The following is a 12003-nucleotide window of genomic DNA, read 5'->3' as shown; positions in this document are numbered from 1 at the left end:
TAGTTTTACTTGCATTTAAGAGCAGTTGGAGGCCACGGAAGGAGAGTTGTATGGCATTGAAGCTTGTCTGGAGGTTAGTTAACACAGTGTCCAAAGAAGGGCCAGAGGTATACAGAATGGTGTCGTCTGCGTAGAGGTGGATCAGAGAATCACCAGCAGCAAGAGCGACATCATTGATGTATACAGAGAAAAGAGTCAGGCCCTAGAATTGAACCCTGTGGCACCTCCATAGAGACTGCCAGAGGTCCGGACAACAATCGCTGAACATCCATTTTCAGTCTTGCCGTACAAGTAGATTTAAGTCAAAACTGTAACTAGGCCACTCAGGAACATTCACTGTCTTGGTAAACAACTCCAGTGTAGATTTGGCCTTGTGTTTTAGGTTATTGTCCTGCTGAAAGGTGATTGCACACAGAGTGAGCCCATGCAACTTGTTATGTGACTTGTTAAGCACATTTTTACTCCTGAACTTTAGGCTTGCCATAACAAAGGGGTTAAATACGTATTGACTCAAGATATTTCAGCTTTTAATTTTTCGAAAAACATAATTCCACGTTATGGGGTATTGTATGTAGGCCAGTGGCTCAAATATGGCTGTAACACAACAATATGTGTAAAAAGTCAAGGGGAAAGAATACTTTCTGAAAGCACTGTACCTTTATGGTGAGGACCTTAATGGGTTATGAAGGAAGAAATCACTACAAAACAGTTCTGTGACTTTAATGCTCATTTTCTCTGAACTATGCTTTGCGCAGATAGAACCTTATAGTGTTAGTCACATGTCTGCTATCCTGTGGGGTTGGACGTTTCTCATAGCATTGTTGTTGGTGAAAAACTGAAGAAAATAGATGATGTATGGAAAGTTAAAAAGCGTGTCTATGTTCCAGGTGTGCGGTTGGTCCGTACTGCAAAGATAACCCCTGCAGAAACAGTGGACGTTGTATCGACAGTCTGGATGGGGCTGTGTGTGAGTGTGAGCCGGGGTTTCAGGGAGAACGGTAAGCAGAAACATCCATTACTCTCACTAACCCGCTTTCTTCCACTCCGGGTTTGGTATGACACATCCATGATGTCACACTGTGCCAGAGCTGCAATATATACTGTATATAGGTTCTGGATGTATGCATCCCAAATGGCACCCTATTCCCTACATAGTGCACTACAGAGCTCTGGTCAAAAGTAGTGCACTATATTGGGACCATTTGGAACACACTCCATATAGATGCTGTATGTGAATGTGACTCTGGACAGTATTCTTCTGCCCAGGTGCCTTGGGGATGTAGATGAGTGTATGCAGACAGAGAGCCTCTGCTCTAACGGAGGTATGTGTGTAAACACCTACGGCTCCTTCAACTGTAGCTGCGTGATGGGGTTCGCTGGGCGGCAGTGTGAGCTCGAGGTGTTGGTCAGGAACGAGCTGCTGTTCACCAGCTGGTCCATCGGCCTGGAGGAACTCCTGGGACTGGCCTTGTTCCTGGTCACCATCTTCGGCCTGTCGCTGCTCTTTGTAGCCGTCCGGAAGAGGGCCAAACAGGACAGATCTAAGGAATATGAGGTATCATATCTGTTGTCAGTAAGTGATTGATTGTATTATTGAATATATGGCAAATAATTGTGACGTTCGAACTTTGAACCTTAAGGATGAAGATGGTAAAGAGTTCTTTGGGAGAGCTTACCTGGAGGTCAAGTCCAGCCGGGGAGTCCCAGTCTACTTGGACGTTCCACCACAGATCCCAGTTAGACCTATCTCCTACACCCCTAGTTACCCCAGCAACTCACGCCACAACCTGAACAAGGGTTCCTGCAAAGGTCTTGGGTTAGTGGAACCCACAGAGCACAGCACCCCTGACCCAGACCCCGTGCCCATGCTGAGGAGAGGGGTGGCAGTGTGCAGTGTGGCTCCCACCCTACCACGCCGTTTGCATTCCAACACCCCTTCAGAGACGGAGTCCATCCAGAAACCCTGCTGGGACTACCACTATGATGGTGAGAGAGCAGATGACTGGAGGCTGGGAGCAGGAAATGAGAAGACACTGTTTTGCCATTCATAGTTTTCACATTTTGACCTATCAGCTTTACTTTGATAACCTGCATGTATTTTTGTTGTAAACAACAAAATTAAAGTGCACATTTGATGTGGCTTTACGTACAGTACAATATGATACCTTTGTGTTTATGGTGAATCAAACAATGTTGTCTTCGTCAGGAAGGTCATAAGGATGAATAAGTGATTTGTATCTTTGTCTCCCCCAGAAGAGGTAGTGGAGCTGGATCCGGTCTCCACTCAGAGATCTAGGAAAGACCTGGAAAACCATGGCAGTGCCTCAGAGTCCCTCTGTTCCTACCAGTCAGGATCAGGAGATGAGAACGGTAGGTTTCGTTACTCGTCCCAAGGTGACAGGGTGAGACATCACAGTGTAAGTGCTGGAATCCAGGCTAATGCATGTTATTAGGCAACACCTTCTACCTGTAATGATACCTCTGAATGAGTGTTCTCTCTTACGTCACTTGTCCTTCTTCCTCTCCTTTTCTCTAGTCTCAGCTCCAGTTTGGATTAAATCTATGCACAGCCCCAGGTCAGGGTTTAACAGGGGGCACAGTGTAAGTTGTCATTTACATTGACGACGTGGGATGTAGCCCAATGGTCTCCTGATAGTCTTACAATCTCTTGATAATCTGCTGATAATCTGCTGATAGTCTGCTGATAGTCTGCTGATAGTCTGGCAATCTACATGTACAGTACTGATAAGCTGGCAATCAACTGATAGTCTCCTGATAGTTTGACAGTCTCCTGATAGTCTCCTGATGTAAGTGTAAGAGCACATCCTTGTGTTGTCCTGAACTCTTGTGTTAAGTGTAGTTTGTGGCTTCTGTGGTTCCAATCCATACAAATTAGCATTTGTTTATTCTGAAAAATATGGTTAAATTCCCATCTATTTATTTCCACCTCCATTACTCAATGGAGTATTAACCCTATGAAGTATTTGGTACATTTATTGTGTGCTAATGTTAGATTTCTCTTGTCACTTCCTCCGTAGCCCTCATAGGACTTCAATCACACAGTATTTACTGTGGAAAATAAGGTATCATTCCTATCTTATACTACACTAGTTGTTTCAGGAGACAGTTGTGTTCAGGGAGGCAGGAGAAAGTTGTGTTGAGGGAGGCAGGAGATACAGTGCCTTGCAAAAGTATTCATCCCTCATTGCGTGTTTCCTATTTTGTTGCATTACAACCTGTAATTTCAATGGATTTTTATTTGGATTTCATGTAATTGACAATACACAAAATAGGCCAAATTGGTGGAGTGAAATGAAAAAAATAGAAAAAACGGAAAAGTGGTGCATGCATATGTATTCACCCCCTTAACTGTGAAGCCCCTAAATAAGATCTGGTGCATCATGAAGACCATGGAGCTCTCCAAACAGGTCAGGGAGAAAGTTGTGGATAAGTACAGATCAGGGTTGGGTTATAAAAAAATATCCAAAACTTTGAACATCCCACGGAGCACCATTAAATTCATTATTAAAAAATATAAATAATATGGCACCACAACAAACCTGTCAAGAGAGGGCCTCCCACCAAAACTCACGGACCAGGCAAGGAGGGGATTAATCAGAGAGGCAACAAAGAGACCAAAGATAACCCTGAAGGGGCTGCAAAGCTCCACACCAGAGATTGGAGTATCTGTCCATAGGACCACTTTAAGCCATACACTCCACAGAGCTGGGCTTTATGGAAGAGTGACCATAAAAAAGTTATTGCTGAAAGAAAAAAATTAGCAAACACGTTTGGTGTTCGCCAAAAGGCATGTGGGAGACTCCCCAAACATATGGAAGAAGATACTCTGGTCAGATGAGACTAAAATTGAGCTTTTTGGCTATCGAGGAAAACACTGTCTGGCGCAAATCCAACACCTCTCATCACCCCGAGAACTTCATCCCCACAGTGAAGCATGGTGGTGGCAGCATCATGATGTGGGTATGTTTTTCATTGGACTGGGACTGGGAAACTGTTCAGAATTGAAGCAATGATGGATGGCGCTAAATACAGGTAAATTCTTGAGGGAAACCTGTTTCAGTCTTCCAGAGATTTGAGATTGGGACAGAGGTTCACCTTCCAGCAGGACAATGACCCGAAGCATACTGCTAAAGCAACACTCCAGTGGTTTAACCTCTCTGGTCTAGGTGGGACGTTAGCATCCCACTCTATTCAACAGCCAGTGGAATCGCGTGGTGCGAAATACAAATACCTCAAAAATGCTATAACTTCAATTTCTCAAACATATGACTATTTTACACCATTTGAAAGATAAGACTCTCGTTAATCCAACCACATTGTCCGATTTAAAAAAGGCTTTACAGCGAAAGCAAAACATTAGATTATGTCAGGAGAGTACCCAGCCAAAAATAATCACACAGCCATTTTCAAAGCAAGCATATATGTCACAAAAACCCAAACCACAGCTAAATGCAGCACTAACCTTTGATGATCTTCATCAGATGACACTCCTAGGACATTATGTTATACAATACATGCATGTTTTGTTCAATCAAGTTCATATTTATATCAAAAAACAGCTTTTTACATTAGCATGTGATGTTCAGAACTAGCATACCCACCGAAGACTTCCGGTGAATTTACTAAATTACTCATCATAAACGTTGACAAAATACATAACAATTATTTTAAAAGTTATAGATACAGAACTCCTTTATGCAATCGCTATGTTTGATTTTAAAATAGCTTTTCGGCGAAAGCACATTTTGCAATATTCTGAGTACATAGCTCAGCCATCACAGGCTAGCTATTCAGACACCCGCCAACATCGGGGCTCACTAAACTCAGAATTACTATTTGAAAAATTGGATTACCTTTGCGGTTCTTCATCAGAATGCACTCCCAGGACTTCTACTTCAACAACAAATGTTGTTTTGGTTCCAAATAATCCATAGTTATATCCAAATACCTCTGTTTTGTTTGTGCGTTCAGGTCACTATCCAAAGGGTAATGCGCAAGCGCATTTCGTGACAAAAAATTTCAAAATGTTCCTTTACCGTACTTAGAAGCATGTCAAACGCTGTTTAAAATACATTTTTATGCTATTGTAAAATAGCGCTTGTAAAATAGCGCTAATATTACAACCGGACAACGTTGTATTCATTCAAAGAGGGAAAGAAAAAAATGGCGAGGTCTCGTGAACGCGCATCTCCAGTCTCTCTGTCACCAGGCAGTCCACTGACAGCTGCTGTTATCTGCCCAGAGACAGGAGACGCGTCAATCCGGTTTCTGAAGGCTTTAGAGAGCCAATGGAAGCCTTAGAAAGTGTCACGTAACAGCACAGAAACTGTAATTTCGATAGAGATGCAACAGAAGGACTACAAATTGTCAGACAGGCCACTTCCTGCTTAGAATCTTCTCAGGTTTTTGCCTGCCATATGAGTTCTGTTATACTCACAGACACCATTCAAACAGTTTTAGAAACGTTAGAGTGTTTTCTATCCAAATCTACTAATAATATGCATATTCTCGTTTCTGGGCAAGAGTAGTAACCAGTTTAAATCAGGTACGTTTTTTATCCTGCCGTGAAAATACTGCCCCCTATCCCAGACAGGTTAAGGGGAAACATTTAAATGTCTTGGAATGGCCTAGTCAAAGCCCAGACCTCAATCCAATTGAGAATCTGTGGTATGACCTAAAGATTGCTGTACACCAGCGGAACCCATCCAACTTGAAGGAGCTAGAGCAGTTTTGCCTTGAAGAATGGGAAAAAATCCCGGTGGCTAGATGTGCCAAGCTTATAGAGACGTACCCCAAGAGACTTACAGCTGTAATTGCTGCAAAAGGTGGCTCTACAAAGTATTGACTTTGATGGGGTGAATAGTTATGCATGCTCAAGTTATGTTTTTTTGTGTCATTTCTTGTTTGTTTCACAATAAAACATATTTTGCATCTTCAAAGTGTTAAGCATGTTGTGTAAATCAAATGATACAAACCCCCCAAAAATAAATGTTAATTCAAGATTGTAAGGCAGCAAAATAGGAAAAGTGCCAAAGGGCTGAATACTTTTGCAAGCCACTGTAGTTGTGTTCAGGGAGTCAGTAGACGAGGTAATGTTGGCTGTAAGTGATTCTGACTAGGTCTCAGTGGTTCTGGCTAGAGGTCCCAGTGGTTCTGGCCTGAGGTCCCAGTGGTTCTGGCCTGAGGTCCCAGTGGTTCTGGCTAGAGGTCCCAGTGGTTCTGGCTAGAGGTCTCAGTGGTTCTGGCTAGAGGTCTCAGTGGTTCTGACTAGGTCTCAGTGGTTACGGCTAGAGGTCTCAGTGCTTCTGGCTAGAGGTCTCAGGGGTTCTGACTAGGTCTCAGTGGTTCTGGCTAGAGGTCCCAGTGGTTCTGGCTAGAGGTCCCAGTGGTTCTGGCTAGAGGTCCCAGTGGTTCTGGCTAGAGGTCTCAGTGGTTCTGGCTAGAGGTCTCAGTGGTTCTGACTAGGTCTCAGTGGTTACGGCTAGAGGTCTCAGTGCTTCTGGCTAGAGGTCTCAGGGGTTCTGACTAGGTCTCAGTGGTTCTGGCTAGAGGTCTCAGTGGTTCTGGCTAGAGGTCCCAGTGGTTCTGGCTAGAGGTCCCAGTGGTTCTGGCTAGAGGTCTCAGTGCTTCTGACTAGGTCTCAGTGGTTCTGGCTATATCCTTACATGCAGTATATGCTCTTCAGTAGGCACCTGTCCAATACACTGACTCCCATGGGTGTTAATTTGTCTCTTTGTAGTATAAACTCTTGATTTTAAACTTGAAATATTTTATTTCTCTCTCAGCTGTCATTACTAGGCTTGTGATCTTCAAAACACCAGAGGTGATGTGCTTGTCTTCTCTCCTCTCATGCTCTGTTAGCTTACCGTAGCAAATGCAGAATTGTACTCTGAAAGGACCGTTTAACAATGTGCTGCCTTGTAAATAAACCTTCTATAACATCTTACCGTTGAATGTGCTGCTGAAGGCCTGTGGGTGTCTAATCTGATTTAATACAGAGGAGATTTCACAATGATGTTGAGAAATCACAAATTAATTGGTGTCGAAAACGTGTTTGGTGATGGAATTTCACGTCCTTATGTTATAAAATACATTTTACCAAGACAAATGTGATTGTTCATGTTCTGAATCATTCCGTGAGGTCTTTCTCTAAAATACATTAACATTGTATCCTAAAAATTGGATTTTGTAACCTAATACATCCAATAATACATACCAATATCTTCTCACAGTGACTTTTGAGGATTTTATATGCTGTGGTTGTCTGCAAAGTTTTTTCCGTGGGTCGCAAAAAGCTTAATTATACAACGGGTGGGTCTAATACTGGATGCTGATTGGTTAAAAATGCATTCCAGCCAGTGTCTATTCCACAAGTTACCACAGGCATTTTAACGTCATAGATTTAGACGATTTACTCTGTTCTGTCTGACTGCGTAATCCACAGTCTAATCAGCTCAGACAGGCATTTTATATACTAGATCTACATTCTAAAAAGCATCTGGACATTATCTCCCGTTTCTTTTAGACTAGCATTTGGTTTTCAACAGCGGAGATGTGTAATAACCTTGCTGTCTGTTTCAACATTGAAATTCAGTCTCCAGCTGTTCTATGGTAATGAATGTGGTGCCGGGACGAAACAGACAGGCTGGCAGCTTTTCGCAGCCAGTCCAAATCATGAATCAGCATTTTATGGATATATACAAAGAAATGTCAATAGAAAAAGACAAAATGCAGCTAGTTTGTTGTCATTCCAGCTTCAGTTTGAAATAATTATGTTAGCTGTGTAGTTGGCTATCTCTTCTGAACAGTGAACAGCAAGAGAGCACATTTTCTAGGCCAGGCAAAATCACACATTAGCTCATTGTTATGGATGTATCCCCCAAAAAGTCACTGAAAAACAGCTTAAACAAACACAAATGCAGCTACTTTGCTGTTATTCTGGCTACAATGTTTATTTGAGTTTATTTGATTTTTACAGGGACAGTGCACATTAATCAACGTTTCAGTAAAAGTGCCGGTTTTAGCCAGCCGGCTAATTTTCAACCGCAGTCCCTGACTGTGTTAGTCAAAGTTGATTAGGTAGCAGGCAAGGGATAAGAACGTTGCCAGCCATCATGGCAACGGAACGTTGTGTCCATAGATTTAGAACAAAAAGACTTAACTACTGGGTCGCGTCTCTGGCAACCGAACCGATAGAACGAACGACCAGCCGGCTTGAGTTGCAACCCCAGGTTTGGGTCAGGACTATATCTTGTGGAAGAAATAGTATGAATAAATTCATCAAAATAATGTTTTTAATGAAAATGTCTCTCAATCATTATTTGAATATGTTGTAAATTAAATGTAAAAGACTTTGAAAATAAATAGCTTGCGGTACGCTCAGTGCTCTGTTGACATTTCATAGAGATACACCTGTTTTTCTGAGAAATGTCTCATTAATATGAAAAGTGTATACTAAAATATTAAGATGTCATGTCTCAAAATTGATATCTACAGTTGAAGTCGGAAGTTTACATACACTTATGTTGGAGTCATTAAAACTCGTTTTTCAACCACTCCACAAATTTGTTGTTAACAAGTTATAGTTTTGGTCGGTTAGGACAGCTACTTTGTGCATGACACAAGTAATTTTTCCAACAATTGTTTACAGATTATTTAACTTATAATTCACTGTATCACAATCCCAGTGGGTCAGAAGTTTACCTACACTAAGTTGACTGTGCCTTTAAACAGCTTGGAAAATTCCAGAAAATGATGTCATGGCTTTAGAAGCTTCTGATAGGCTAATTTTAGTCAATTGGAGGGGTACCTGTGGATGTATTTCAAGGCCTACCTTCAAACTCAGTGCCTCTTTCCTTGACATAATGGGAAAATCAAAAGAAACCAGCCAAGGCCTCAGAAAATAATTGTAGACCTCTACAAGTCTGGTTCATCCTTGTGAGTAATTTCCAAACACCTGAAGGTACCACGTTCATCTGTACAAACAATAGTATCCATGAATAAACACCATGGGACCACGCAGCCGTCATACCGCTCAGGAAGGAGACGTGTTCTGTCTGCTAGAGATGAACGTACTTTGGTGCGAAAAGTGAAAACAGGTACAAAAGCATCTATATCCACAGTAAAACGAGTCCTATATCAACATAACCTGAAAGGCCGCTCAGCACGGAAGAAGCCACTGTTCCAAAACCGCCATAAAAAAGGCAGACTATGGTTTGCAACTGCACATGGGGACAAAGATCGTACTTTTTAGAGAAATGTCCTCTGGTCTGATGAAACAAAAATAGAACTGTTTGGCCATAAAGACCATTGTTATGTTTGGAGGGAAAAGGGGGATGCTTGCAAGCCGAAGAACACTATCCCAACCGTGAAGCACAGGGGTGGCAGCATCATGTTGTGGGGGTGCTTTGCTGCAGGAGGGACTGGTGCACTTCACAAAATAGATGGCATCATGAAGTAGGAAAATTATGTGGATATATTGAAGCAACATCTCAAGACATCAGTCAGGAAGTTAAAACTTGGTTTCAAATGGGTCTTCCAAATGGACAATGACCCCAAGCATACTTCCAAAGTTGTGGCAAAATGGCTTAAGGACAACAAAGTCAAGGTGTTGGAGTGGCCACCACAAAGCCCTGACCTCAACCCTATAGAAAATTTGTGGGCAGAACTGAAAAAGTGTGTGCGAGCAAGGAAGCCTACAAACCTGACTCAGTTACACCAGCTCTGTCAGGAAGAATGGGCCAAAATTCACCCAACTTATTGTGGGAAGCTTGTGGAAGGCAACACAAAACGTTTGACCCAAGTTAAACAATTTAAAGGCAATGCTACCAAATACCAATTGAGTGTATGTACATTTCTGACCCACTGGGAATGTGATGAAAGAAAGAAAAGCTGAAATAAATCATTCTCTCTACTATTATTCTGACATTTCACATTCTTAAAATAAAGTGGTGATCCTAACTGACCTAAAACAGGGAATTTTTACTAGTATTAAATGTCAGGAATTGTGAAACTGAGTTTAAATGTATTTGGCTAAGGTGTATGTAAACTTCCGACTTCAACTGTGTCTTACCTCTATGTTGTTTTATGTCCTCCTGATTGGAGAAGACAGATGATGAGTTTAGTTACTGTGACCCTAATCTTGGCCATCCTACAAGGGTAAACTTTTTAACAGATTATGATAGAGACATAAGGTTTGGACCATTGGTTTTCTTAGTGGAGTATCTATACATGATTTTACCTATTGGTCAAAATATGAGTTTTTGATTGGACACCCTATAATAATCCACAGTTTATATTCTCCAAACCTCCTATCAGACTATTCTCCAGCAATGGCCACAGTAACAGACTACTGAGATGATTTTCGCATGTCTGTATGTATATTTTTGTCTAAGGGGAGACAGACACTTTGAGAGAATCTATTTGTGTACTAATTATAAAGCTAAATCACTTCTCATTCACAGCGATGCACAGCTTATTTGTGCCAAAATATGAACCATTGTTACATGCATGCTTGTTTTTTACTGATAACATTTTCGCCCCGAATAGGCTATCACTGGGACACATCTGATTGGATGCCGAGTGCTCAGCGTCCCGTAGACCAGGAACTGTTGCAGTGTATATGTATAGAAAAGCCCGCCCCCTCCTGCACTGACTCTGACCCTGAGCTCCTCAACCTTGACTTCTATGTAGGAAGTATAGACATTGAGAGTGACTCCACCAACTGATTTCTTTCCTCTGGATCTGGATGATGTCCACCTACCTGTTAGGCCTCAGGGGCAGTTATGATGACTCCATCCAGACACATACTTCACCTGTAGCCAGCAGGGGGAAAGCATTTACCAGCACCAGCAGCACCACCTCTACCCCACAGACCCCACTAAGCTCCAAGGCAGTAACACAGGTGTCAGCAGGGTGCATATAGGGACACAGAGTGACCCCTTGGACATGAGCTGTGGATAGGAGCTCAGCGGCAGTGTGCCCGTCTCCCATGCCTCCAGCTCTGACCTGTCATGCTTGGGTGAGCGGTCATGGGTCAGAGTGACCAGCAGGCTTGTTTGGTTATCTCACACCCTAACCTCTGGACACAAGGCCTCTGACAGGCGACTGAAACTATAAACTTAACTTAGAGAATTCAGAGATAGACCCTGATGATCAGAGCGTTGGCTCTCTATTGGAAACATTTCTTGGTAGTCTTAATCAAATCTACTTTGAAACCAAAGTATACATCTCATAAACATAGTTATGGGCTTTAAAAAAAGAAGACACCATGTCAGATATAGAGTTAAAATGTATTACACTTTGAGTTTGCATCCCAATATTACACTTTATATACTTCACAGAAGACTGAAATATAACAAAACCGTGACATTTTTGGCGTGTTTTGTAAAATAATGTTTATTAATTATGAAATTATAAAAAATATTAATAAAATTCCACCCATAAGGCCACTAGAGGGCAATTTGGTCATTTGACTGCAGGAAAGGTGTAGTGAATGTTATGTAATTTCAGAAGAAAAAGCTCACACCTTACATCCATCTGTAATGGCTAATACTGTAAATACCATACATGTCTGCATATTCTTATCAGTGACATTGCATTGCATGAAGCTTATGTTGGGTTTATACTGATTATATATGAATTAGCTATTTGATTGTACTGTACAATAAACATTTAAATGAACGATTCTGCCATTGAATCATTGCTGTTACGTTTGTTTTATTAAATGAATACAGATCAGTCAGCAGAAGGGACAGCAAAACAGGTTTAGCATTAGCTATCCTGTTCTGCCATACCCTGCTATCATCAGTTAGGAAAGGGGAAGAGGATGAGAGGAAAGTCCTCTCTTCGACCTCCAGCTCATTCTTTTAAAAAGGGGGTAACAGTTTCTAACTCCTACTTCGGACTGATATGTTTAAAGTTGGACTGAATAGGACTTTCATCAAAGAATGAAGCATTTTACTTTGGAACACTTTCAAAAAA

At 41.8% G+C, this 12003-nt stretch overlaps 1 protein-coding gene across 1 annotated transcript in view; it reads left to right on the top strand.

Moving 5' to 3' along the window:
• fat1b (FAT atypical cadherin 1b) overlaps positions 1 to 11719 on the top strand; it is a 52182-nt gene extending 40463 nt beyond the window's left edge. The window contains exons 27-31 of the mRNA XM_029771616.1: positions 888 to 998; positions 1267 to 1555; positions 1641 to 1986; positions 2254 to 2370; positions 10570 to 11719. Of these exons, the coding sequence (XP_029627476.1) occupies positions 888 to 998; positions 1267 to 1555; positions 1641 to 1986; positions 2254 to 2370; positions 10570 to 10748 (1042 nt within the window). The 3' untranslated portion in view covers positions 10749 to 11719. The remainder of the gene's footprint in view (positions 1 to 887; positions 999 to 1266; positions 1556 to 1640; positions 1987 to 2253; positions 2371 to 10569) is intronic.
• The last annotated feature ends 284 nt before the right edge of the window (positions 11720 to 12003 follow it).

Source organism: Salmo trutta, chromosome 13 (genome assembly GCF_901001165.1).
Source record: "Salmo trutta chromosome 13, fSalTru1.1, whole genome shotgun sequence".
Taxonomy (NCBI): domain Eukaryota; kingdom Metazoa; phylum Chordata; class Actinopteri; order Salmoniformes; family Salmonidae; genus Salmo; species Salmo trutta.
The sequence above is the reverse complement of the archived record's forward strand: the minus strand, read 5'-3'. Positions and strand labels throughout refer to the sequence as shown.